Here is an 11,842-nt window from a genome sequence, read left to right on the forward strand (position 1 = left end):
CTCAATAATTAAGGTAGAACAAAAAAAAAAAATTGGTTCGTTATTTCTCCAGAAATTAACTTTGGGTAACTCTTTCTTTGCCTCCAGGAAATGGCAAAGTAAAATATCAAAGGGAGATGAGGAACTGTAACATCACAGAAGGAACCTGTAAGACACTAACTAGCACTCTGCGGTAGAACTGAGTAAATCATTGGAATCTCCTTTCACTAGCTGACCGCAATCCCTTTCAAGTGCCTTCTCTGAAAGAGGGCTGTGCACACAGCCAGTGTCTAGGAAATTTGTGATGTGCACTATATAATTTATATTAGAAAGCATGCCCCCTTGACTTGTAGTGGTAATACGGGCAGGTAAAAATACTCCAAAGCTCAGGAGCGTGAATAAGCCATCACAAGAATTCAGCTGAAAATGAAATCCTGAGATACAGCAAAGGCACCCCTTCAGGAGGGGTGAGCATGCTTTCCAGGCAGACCCCTTTCGCCAGACTCTGCATGAGAGTATTTGAGTGCACGCTGCCCTGTCATTGGATAGAAAAGCCGTGGGGACAGACTTTCATGGGAATGACATGATGTAACTGAGGGGAACTCCTGGGCCTGTGGGCAGAGATAGGTAGGCAGCCCAGGCAGATATTTTTGGTTATGAAAGCCTTAGTATCATTGGACATGTTTATAGCTGGACTTCAGTACGATTTCCTCTTAAATTGCTTGTTGCCGATGGTGGGACACCATTGCCATTTCACCAACATACGTGTTCCGCGGAACAGTACTATTCTTTTTTTTTTTAATTAAAGTTTACTGGTTAAGTTTAGTAAAATTACATAGATTTCAGGTATACAATTCTGTATTACATCATCTATAAATCCCATTGTGTGTTCACCACGCAGAGTCAGTTCTCCTTCCATCACCATATATTTGATCCCCCTTACCCTCATCTCCCTCCCCCCACCCCCTTACCCTCTGGTAACCACTAAACTATTGTCTGTGTCTATGAGTTTTTGTTTCTCATTTGTTTGTCTTGTTCTTTTGTTGTTTTTGGTGTATATACCACATATCAGTGAAATCATAGGGTTCTCTGCTTTTTCTGTCTGACTTATTTCGCTTAGAATTATACTCTCAAGATCCATCCATGATGTCACAAATAGTCCTATTTCATCTTTTCTTACCACCGAATAGTATTCCATTGTGTATGTGTATATATATATATATATATATATATATATATATATATATATATATATATGCCACAACTTCTTTATCCATTCATCTATTGAAGGACATTTTGGTCTTATGTCTTGGCCACCGTACACAAAGCTGCAATGAACATTGGAGCACACGTGTCTTTATGGATAAATGTTTTCAGATGTTTTGGGTAGATACCTAGGAGAGTGATTGCTGGGTCATATGGTAATTCTGTTTGTAATTTTTTGAGGAACGTCCACACTGCCTTCCATAGCGGCGGAACAGTACTATTCTTCTAAGTGACTCAGTTTAGGCTCGTGGAAACCAAAGAGGAAATGAACTCTCAGTAACTTTGCATGTCATACAACCGAAGGGATAATGACAGTGATACTGGGTGGCTAACATCATCATCCACAAGCAAATCTCTGGCCACAGTATGTGTTTGGCACCTGAGCACTCCCTCTCATAAAATACAGAACTGCATGCAACTAAGAAGATCCATATATTTGCATGTTCTTTTCAGCAACAGCAAAAAACTAGAAACAAACATGTTCATCAGAATAGAACGATTAAAAATGCAGCGAAGGAGGAAAAGATAGATGTATATATAGGGATAAAGAAGGAACTCCAAGACACCCATTATTTTTAAGCACTCCCCTTTCCCCACCAAAAAAATGCCTCAGGAAAAGTATTGACTAATACAATTTATATACATTTTAAATGCATGCACACACACCCCCAAAGGCACATGCATACATATGTGCGCACACACCAGAAATAATAAACTCTGGTTTCAAATAGAGCTTCCAACTGATGGATAATTGTGGATCTCTCGGCTTGCTGTGATCACGCCAGACCTCCTTCTGTGCACTAATTCACCTATCAATACATAAATTAAAACATAATGGAACCTTCTTCCGATACACAGATGAACTGAGAGTCACCCTCTGGGGCTTTCAGACAGGTGAGAGAGCCAATAAAGCCCAGCGCCCCACACACGTGTTCTCGTGTATGATATAGGTGACAACTGTGGTGCTATTGATGAGTTAGTCTCATGAGATACCAGGTACTCGAGGAAATGTTTCAATTATCTTTGGAACTCAGGATGTGCTGTGCACAGAAGGAAGACTAGCAAGGGCAAATTGCTGAGAGACGTGAGACAAGAGAACAGTGATGACATCATTGGGTACCTTGGATCAAACCTTTCTCAAAACTGGCCATCCTACTACAAAGAAGGAAGGCAGGAGGGAGGGAAGGGGGTAGGGATGAATTAGAAGGATTACCTCAGAGCTACAAAATATATTTTAATGCTTAACCTAGTTGGAGATGGCATTGCTCTACTTGCAACTGAAAAGTCCTGTAATATATAATAAGAACAATCTCTATATTTTGATTCACACTAACCACCCCCGCTTACCCCTTTAGCGAACAGGTTCCAACAGTCCTCTGTCTCCCCTGAGAAGGCCCCTTGCAGACACATTTACACACTGATTCACACTCACCAGTGCTCATTGGAACCACTTGTGAAGCTTTTCTTTCCTTTATTCAAATGAACACTCAGGCTCTACCCAGGACCTACTGAATTTTCAGGGGTGGCGCCTAAATACTGGGGGTGCCAAAAAAATGTATACACATGACTTGTATTCATCTTTTGTTATCAGTATATATTGAGTATTACAATTTAAACACAGTTTTTTCCTTTCTTAAAGGGTGTATACATTTTTTTTGGCATCCTCTATATATGTTGGGGTTGTTTGTTTCTTCCAAAGTGCCCAGGTCTTTTAGAAATGCATGGAGGAAAAAAAAATGCTACTTTACACCTTGAATACCCATATGCCGACTGGAGGATAAATATTATAAAGGCCAACATTTGCGTCTTAGCTGACTCTTCCCTCCATGGCTCCAGTTTTAATAGCTTAATAAGTGCTCATAAACTATTATTATTGTCTAGGCTAAAACTTCCCTGCCTGTGGGTGGTAAGGAGGATTGGCATTAGCCAATTTTGAAGACTCTTTTATGGAAGAAGGTCCACAATAATGACAATATTACGCTGTCATTACCACTACCAATGTGATTACTATGTGCCAAGCACTGTTTTAAGCAATATACATAGAGTATCTTTTCTTTCAATTGAAAATCCATAACCCCCATGGGGGAGGTACCACCATTATCCTCATCTTATCAATGAGGAAATGAAGCCCAGAGAGAGTGAGCAATTGGACCTGAACTGAGACTTCAGAGTCTGCCTTCACAGCCATTACACTGCTCTGCTCTATCACACACGCTTTATCTATTTGTTGATCCTTCCTCTCTTTGATTCTTTATCTGTCTTCCATCTGATTTCTTCAGAGTTGAAGAAGTAGCGGTTACTTAGCCCCACAAAAATCCCCACATGTTCTCACCAGGATGACAGTCATCCCCAGTGCTCTGTGTCCTGTTCTGACAGGCTGGAAGGGGCTCTTGGAAGGAGCCTCAACTGCCATTTCCTTTCCAGAACCTTCCTCGTCCAAAGTCAAGGATAACCAAGTACGTGCCTGGCTAAGCACTCATCATCAGGTGTTATAATCCTACGAGAGAGATAAAGGTACCACTGCCACTTTACAGATGAGAAAACTGAGGAGCGGTGATATGAAGAAGTCTTAGGAAGTCTAATGCTTCAGTGGCCATCACAAAACGGCAGAAAGCCTGGGGGAAAGGAGCAGCCTTTCTCCCTCCCACGTGAGCACCCCTCAATTCAGCCTTGGAGTCCAGCTCTCAGGTAAGAACTTTGGCTATTTTTTAAAGAGACTGGCTTGTGATCTATTGAAAGACAGCCTTTGACACAAGGGTTTGTAAAAGAAAGAAAAAAAGAGGAAAAAATGAGGCTGGCTGGCATTTTGCTAAAAGTTTTGCTATGGGCAAATAATTGTCTTCACAAACCATGACAAATGAGAGCATACAGAAAAGAGGCCAAAAAAAAAAAAAAAAAGTCTTTTTACCCTTGATGAATCAAGTAACAACCTGAGAAAATATTTCTCATTTGGGTCAGCCTGTATCCAAAAATTTGTAAATACAACCCAATGTAATCCTTAATTTCACAAGATCTCCTCAAGTGACAGAAAAGTTCCAACGGGTATATGTAATTCAGCAAACCCCTGCTAGGTAACAAGGCCCCACAAAGCAGCAGAGCCTGGTTTCTTTCTGCCTGTCTGGACTAAGATCATTTAACTTTAGCCCTTTTATGAATGGAAATCAGCTTTCTAAAGACTCCTGGGCAGGCAGTGACCAGCAACAGGCAACTCAATGGGTGAGCCTTCTGAGTCATAAAATACTTCTGAAAGAGGGAGATCAAAGCGTCCCTAACCGCCTATTGAAACCTAACTACTTCCAAAGTTCCTCTCAGGGACCCAGGCTCTCTGGAGAATGGGTCCCAGCAGTCAGAGTCTAAAAAGGCCACCACTACGCAAGCTACAATGAGGACATTAGGGCAGCCAGCCATGGAGGAGAAACGCCACTTACGGTTTAATGGTTGGGGACAAAGAAAAGAGAAAGGAAGGAAAACCAAGTGACAAAATTGGACAGTGCATCAGGGATCGAGCTGGAGGGATCTCCTGGCAGTCTGGATCATGGCACACATTCCCCTCCGAGCCCCTGGTGCCCTGCTGAGGTTGGATCTTAAGCAGCAAATGTACAAAAGACGAGAGGAGGAACAGCGCAGCAGTTTATTACTCTTGCCAGCTGGGCCCTCGCTGAAGTTATTCATCCAAGGTAAAGTACTGATGTATTACCTATCTGGGCGGAAATGCAAGATGGGTGACCATTTTTGCATGTCTTTTCACTTGGTCTTCACATTGTGACTGTCTCTTGGTGTTTAAGAGTTTCTTAAGCAAGGGGTACATTTCCCCAACTGCAACTTCATCAGGTACTAATAAGGTGCAAATAATCTTAGACCTCGGAATTGCTCTTTGATGGTAAACCACAGAAGTCTGGACAGGTTGTTGGTGGAGGGATGGTTTAAAAATGGAGGGACTAGTCAAATTAGTACCAAAATTCCACCTCTTGGAGCTTCACAATGCACATTGGCATATTAAAAGATGTGAAATGTATTATAGAAAACATTTGCCCAGTTGCATTTAAACCTAAATGTTTCTGTAACTTTATGGGACTATGTGGCCATGAAACCACTTATATGGTCAGGAAACCCATTTATTCCTGAAGTATCTCTTCACAGTTAGAAATCAATACATAATATTATAGTATCTCTTTTGGGTATCATTGCTTTGGTGATTTTCTTGTCACTGCCAGACTATGAAAAGATGCTCCTTGAAAAAAAGTTTCGGGACCAAATACATTAGGAAAACTCCAGGTTTAAACAGAGTTAAACATCTTTAATGTAGGACATTTCTGGATTATTAGTATGCTAATGTGCGTGGTAAAGCTCCAAGAGATGGCATTTGACACTAATTTGACCACGCTGCCCTCTTTTCTAAAACCATACCCCATGAACTCTTTATTCCAGAGTTCTGTTGAATCATAGCGCAGCTCAAAATAAAATAGCGATTTCTAGTTCTAGAATTCCTACTCTAGTTCTCCCTTGGAATGAACTTCTATGAACTGGAGTATGGCATCCATCTTGTTTACAGCTTTATCCCCTGTGCTCTGAACAGAGCCCGGCGTAACAGAAGCTCATCAACAGTTGCTGAATGTAAATCATCACTCAGTGTATCTTTGCAGTCACTTCTCAAAACGCATTTCCACTAAGTTTCAGAAATGGGATCAATCTGTCAAAGCAACAGCAAATCAAATTTAAAAAAATGTTCCTGTACGTCCAGTGTCTTCATCACATGGTTCTCTAATGTGAGTATGTGTTCGAATCATTTGCAGAATTAAAAAGATACATTCCTGGGCCTAGCTTCCCTGACCTTCTGTGGTGGGTAAAGAAATTCAATTTTAAAACTCCTCAAGTGAAGCTAGTGCATCTGACCACACTCTGACAATCACCTACCCTAATAAAAAGGAGCACTAAAGGTAGAGCATTTCTGGGCAGAAAGGTCTTTTAGATCTCTCAGTATGTAAGAAGAAAGATACAGATTTGTTCTATCATTCCAGAAAACAAAATTAAGAAATACAGGTAAAATTCCTAAGAAGACAGGTTGTCATTTAACATCAAGAGGAAGAGTCTCTTAACAATGGCATGGACTTCCTGGACGTAATGACCTTCTTTCTCACCACTGTGGTAGTCAAGGAGAGGCTGGATATGGTAGAAAGAAAGTATCCGGCAGATACAGTGATTAGATTAGGTTAATCTGCAACCCTGAGATTCTGGGACAAAGGCTACAAAACCCAAATACCTTCACAGAGTACAAGGCATGCATGTGTAGGGGGCAGTGGTGAGCTAAAGAGAGAGAGCTCCTTTTTAAAAGCATTCAAAATTTAAAAAATAATCACCACAGACATAAAAGTTGGCAGGACTTAGGGAAGTTCACAACTCCTGTTTTATGAATTATTCCAAGTAAATAACTGCCTAGTCAACTCCTAGAGATCTGCCAGTTTTGGGGGCGGGGAAGAGGGAAACACATTTTAAGAAAATATTTTAAGCACAGTTTAATTCTGAATTATTGGGGGAAATTCCCTGCCAGAGAAATCCTAGCTGGAGTATGCATGTATGTACACATATATTTCACAACTATAACCCTTCCAACCATTCTCGTTCTCTCCTGGGGTTTCCCTAGTAGTCAAGATAATGGTTAGCTTTCACCTTGTACTTTGTTATGTAAAGATGACTTATTACTCTCCTATGACACCCTGTGTGCACTCTGGAAGATAGCTCTAACCCCTAAGGGCGTTCTGATGCCAGTCGCCCAGCCCTGACTTTTGAAGAAACACTGGCATAGAAACTTCAAGTGGAAGAAGCTTCATCTCTTAGTCTCCTTTCTGTCATGTCAGTTTCCATTCATAACACTGTGAACTTTGATGAGTCTCTCCAACAAGCATGTTGGAGGCTTTTCCCTCTCCTGAACTCTAATCATTCACTATGCTGAATCCGTTACAGTAGTTGCTAATTAACTTTAGAGAAAGTATTAACCCCTTGTTTGGCCAAAGACGCAGGGCAATGTCTATGGGTTCCAGGTTACCAAAAGGATGAAGAAATTCTTCCTACTGTCATAATTTCCTTCCATCCCCATCTTCAATGTCCCCAGCGAAGTGTTCCCTCAATGTGGAGCCTCACGTGATCTCACAGTGCTCACTATAGCTACGTGACAGTGTTTCCTAAGCAGATCAATGCATTGGTAGACATGCAAAGCCATCATGACAATGATGTTCAGTTGACAAAGGTGTTTTTGCTTGGAATTCTTGTTTCTACTCACAGAGAAAGGAAAAAACATAATTTTGGCTGAAAACATTTGTACTATTTCTTGTCCATATATGTTGTAGATATAGCATAAAAGAGGGCGTACCAATGGCCAACAGACATAAGAAATGGTATTCAACTTCAACAACCATCAGAACAACACAAACTAAACCCATAATGTGATACCGCTTCACACCCGTCAATCAGAGTGGCTAAAATGGAAGCAATAGACAATAGCAAGTATTGGTGAGGATGTGGAGCAACTGGAACTCTGACACTACTCATGGGCGTGTAAAGTAGTGAACCACTGTGAAAAGCTGTTCGGCAGAATTTACTAAAGCTGACTATATATTTACCCTGTGAGCCAGCAACCTCATTCCTAGCTATGTTTCCAATGGTACATGTCTGTACATTCATCAAAAGGCATATACAAGAAAGTTTAACAGTACTCTTCATAACAGCTCCAAACTGGAAACAGTTAGAACGTCCACCAACAATTAAATGGAAACATTGAAGAATATTCATGTAGAGGAATATTGTACGATTGTACGATTGTAAAACATTAAAATAGGCAAAACTCAGCTATGTTAGAAGTTAGGATTGTGGTTACCACCCATTTGGAAAGGGGACACAGAGGGGTCTTCTGAGACACTGGTAATGTCTTGCTTGATCTGATTGATGGTTAGATGGGTATGAACTGTATTCATTAGGCTGTACTCCAAGAGTTTTGCATTTTTCTGCACATACATTTTGTACTTTTCTGTACATATTCATCAACACAGTTTACAAAAATTAATACAGTGCAGTGTCTCAACTTCTCAGATGTGGCTCTGTCCTCTTTCTTGTTTTATTTTCTTATTGTTGAATTGAGTATGTGTTTGGCAGGGTCATGAAGAGGTGGGTAATGCGATGGAAAAGCTTGATTCTCTCTCTATCTCACACCAAGTGGGTCCTACCACGGCCAACAAATAGGCTAATAGTCAGATGCCTAGAGATGGCAGGGGTCTTAGATATCATTTTACAGGTTCAGGAGAGGAAACTGAGGTCTGGAGAAATAAAGTTAAGTATATGCAGCTGGTTTGTTGAACAGTGGGAAAGAATCTGAGTTTCATGATTCCAGTTTATATCAGCCTTATACACAGGCAGATGTGATGGCCAAATACCTCTTTCACATCCATCACAAATTAACTTGCCTCATTCTTAGGTGTTAAGTGATCATTTGCTCCCTGTTCAAAAGAAAATCACCCGATGTCTATTAATATGAGACAACTGAGCAGATTTCCTATCACTCACAGAGAGTGGAATTCTGGGAGAGCTAAACATGGGGAGACTAAGTTTTGCTGGAACTAGAATATATAGAGAACAATTATTGCTTTCTAGGAACTCCTGTCACACTTTTTATGTAAGAAGTCACTTATTCCCACAGCCCTATCATGTAAACTGTCTTGTTAGTCTCACTTTAGAGATGAACAAACTAAGACACATAGAAATTATTAACTTGCCCGAGGTCCTACTAACTTGCCTGAGGTCCTACTATAACTGCTTGTGTGAGAATGACCCTGAAACAGACTGCTCTTAACCACTATGTTTTGTGGAATGGGATAGTTTAAGTCACTCTGGAGGGGTACCTAAATTCTTCTGAAGACATTAGGATACTGGAATAGACAAAAGAGAGGGAAATATGTGAGGATGCCCCCCAAAAGAGCAGAAGACACGTGACAACAAAACAAAAAAGCCCAAGATATGTTCATGTTTGTGCATGTACATGTGTATGTATAACCATGTTATAATATGTATGTCATCGGTGAGCCATAGTGATACTTAAATGGATCAAACTTAGTTGGGAATTACTAAGTCTTTGCTTTACTTTATACTTTAAATACTATACCAAAGAACATCATAACTCTGGTGGTGATGACAGATTTTAGCTAAGTTTCTAGCTAAAATATGGGAAAAAAGTGAAATAATAAAGTTTCAACTAGCCAGGAATGTGGGAGTCCTCATTCACCAGCACCCAAGCCTCTTGCTTTGTGTCATGATGTACCACGCTCGTTACTAACCACATACTCAACTGGGCTTTCTCACATTTTCCTTCTTCTAGTCATCCCAAAGCATGACCATCATGTCCTCCTCCTCCACCACCACCACCACCACCATCACCACCACACACACACACACACACACACACACACACTTCTGTCAATTCAAGACACTTCTCAATTACAACACAAAATGAAATCAACCACAAACACCATTTACTGCCTCATACATTTGAATTCTGAGGCAAGTATCATTTACACCAGTATTCTTGGCCTGGAGCTCAACAGACGAGGATTACGTAGAGGGGAAATAACACTTGTCCCAAATGCTTCCAAGTGTTCTACTTCCCTGCATAGCAACTTTCACCCTACCAGCCCTTGAAAACGCCACATTCTAGTAGGACGTCTTACGTGAGCAGTACAACATGAACAGATTAGTTAAAACAAAAGGCCTCCCTTCTACAGCAAAGGTTGGGCTTAACGGGGCTGCTGAATGCAATTTTGCACTGAAATACAGTTTTCCTGTTTCAAAGCAATGTGGAGGCATGCATGCAGCTTGTTAGATTTATATAATGCCTGGTCTCTCAAGACTTCACAAAGCGAATGGCATCCATCAGATTAATTTCCTTGGGGATCGTCTCAAACATGGAGAATGAAGAGGCCCAGACCATTAAACATCAAAAGAATGTTCTAAATGGTAATTAAAATTCTATTATATTTTCTTTTTCTGGGAGCAGATTAGATTAATTCAATTGAGAATATTATAAGTATCAAAGCTGACAGTGTGAATGGGTCGAGTTGGCTGGAAGAACATTTAATATTGCAGACATCTGTTCATTCAAGTTATACAAAACACACATGAAAGGGGGAGTTGACTCAAAGCGTGGGGTACTTACCAAGCCGGCACACGTAGACACAGCGACGGAGGAAGAGCTGTCATTTCTGATAAATCCCTGATAGAAACATCGCTGCACCATGGGTCCCCGAGTCTCTGAAGCACCATCTTTTCCAAGTACCTGGACAATAAAGTGACTGCTCAAAATTGCCGAGGGCTTAAGTTCTAAATGTAGTTCCTGTCCAAATGCTGAAAATCGGTAATGCAGGGAGCTGCTGGCACTCTGCGCCGATCGCTTTCTCCTGCCGTTGTGCAAAATGTCGTGTGAAATATATGACCCGCCCGAGTCCACTTCTACCGGTGTGACAAAGACGTAATCTGCAAGGGGAAAGGGTTAGCTGTCAGCACCCAGAGCCCACAAGGCCACACGGTCCCCGGCCAATGGGCTGGCATGGCAACACACAACTCAAAGGTATCTCTGTTCCCACTGCCTTGACCCTGGATTAAATATAATTTAGAGCAGCCCACGAAGAGCAGAACCCTGTGCTCTTTACAATTAGCCCTGCCACAGTTATTCCTATAAAAACTAAAAGTCAAGCACAATCCTGATGAATGTCAACAATGTTTGTGGAAAATGCCACAACTCTCATGGTTTGGGGAGACGGATGGATGTTTTATATGTTAGTCGAGTAGAGTCATCCCTACATAAAAATCGACTTTTTAGAGACAAGATTAATATAAAACCACTAAAGTAATAAAAAAAATGACAAATTGTTTTCAAGGAGATGAATATCTTTATGTTAAACTGAATAGGGAGTGTTTGAGGGGCAGACTTTACATTTCAAATAACTCAGTGCTGAGTAACTTGAGATGATACCTCAGAAAATTAACAAGTAACCACAGTTTCATATTCCCTTTATTAATTATACGTGACAATAAAACTCCAGAACGTGTAGCACTTAACATTTGAGTATGAGCTTTCACAGGGGCAATCCCATTTAATTGTAAGCACAAAATAGAGTGGATGTAGAAAAATGCCTCGACACTGTCAGAATTTTTCCTATATAGTCTGATGTTTAAAATTGCTCAGACATGTTGTCAGATCAGGGACACCTGGAAAGGCATGTTTAAAAATACCTTCACCACTGCTCCCTAGAGCAGCACTAATTGCTGTTTTTTCTAGAGAGGAGGAGCCAAAAAACAATTTGCTGCTCGAAAAAAAATGAAGCCAGCCCACTGTTTTCTATCACAAAACATTGAAACTGAAAAGTATCATCCCACAAAATGATGTGGAATATGCCCTCTGTGCATAAAAATTAAAAAAATAAAAACAAATTTTAAAAAATCTCTGCATTTCCATTTTCTAGGCACAGAATGGGAAACTAATTTGGAAAGTGTTTAGAAAGGTTCCGAATAACTAAGAGGTATGTTTGAGTCACTTGGGTCCTTGGTTACAGGAGGA

General features: G+C 40.7%; 1 protein-coding gene across 1 annotated transcript in view; it reads right to left on the minus strand.

Annotated features, from left to right (window-relative positions):
- ADAMTS18 (ADAM metallopeptidase with thrombospondin type 1 motif 18) overlaps positions 1–11,842 on the minus strand; it is a gene marked incomplete at its 5' end in the record, with an annotated part of 123,628 nt that overhangs the window by 110,177 nt on the left and 1,609 nt on the right. The window contains one exon of the mRNA XM_081032016.1: positions 10,442–10,758. Within this exon, the coding sequence (XP_080888142.1) occupies positions 10,442–10,758 (317 nt within the window). The remainder of the gene's footprint in view (positions 1–10,441; positions 10,759–11,842) is intronic.

This window comes from Rhinolophus hipposideros (genome assembly GCF_964194185.1).
Source record: "Rhinolophus hipposideros genome assembly, chromosome: 21".
NCBI lineage: Eukaryota > Metazoa > Chordata > Mammalia > Chiroptera > Rhinolophidae > Rhinolophus > Rhinolophus hipposideros.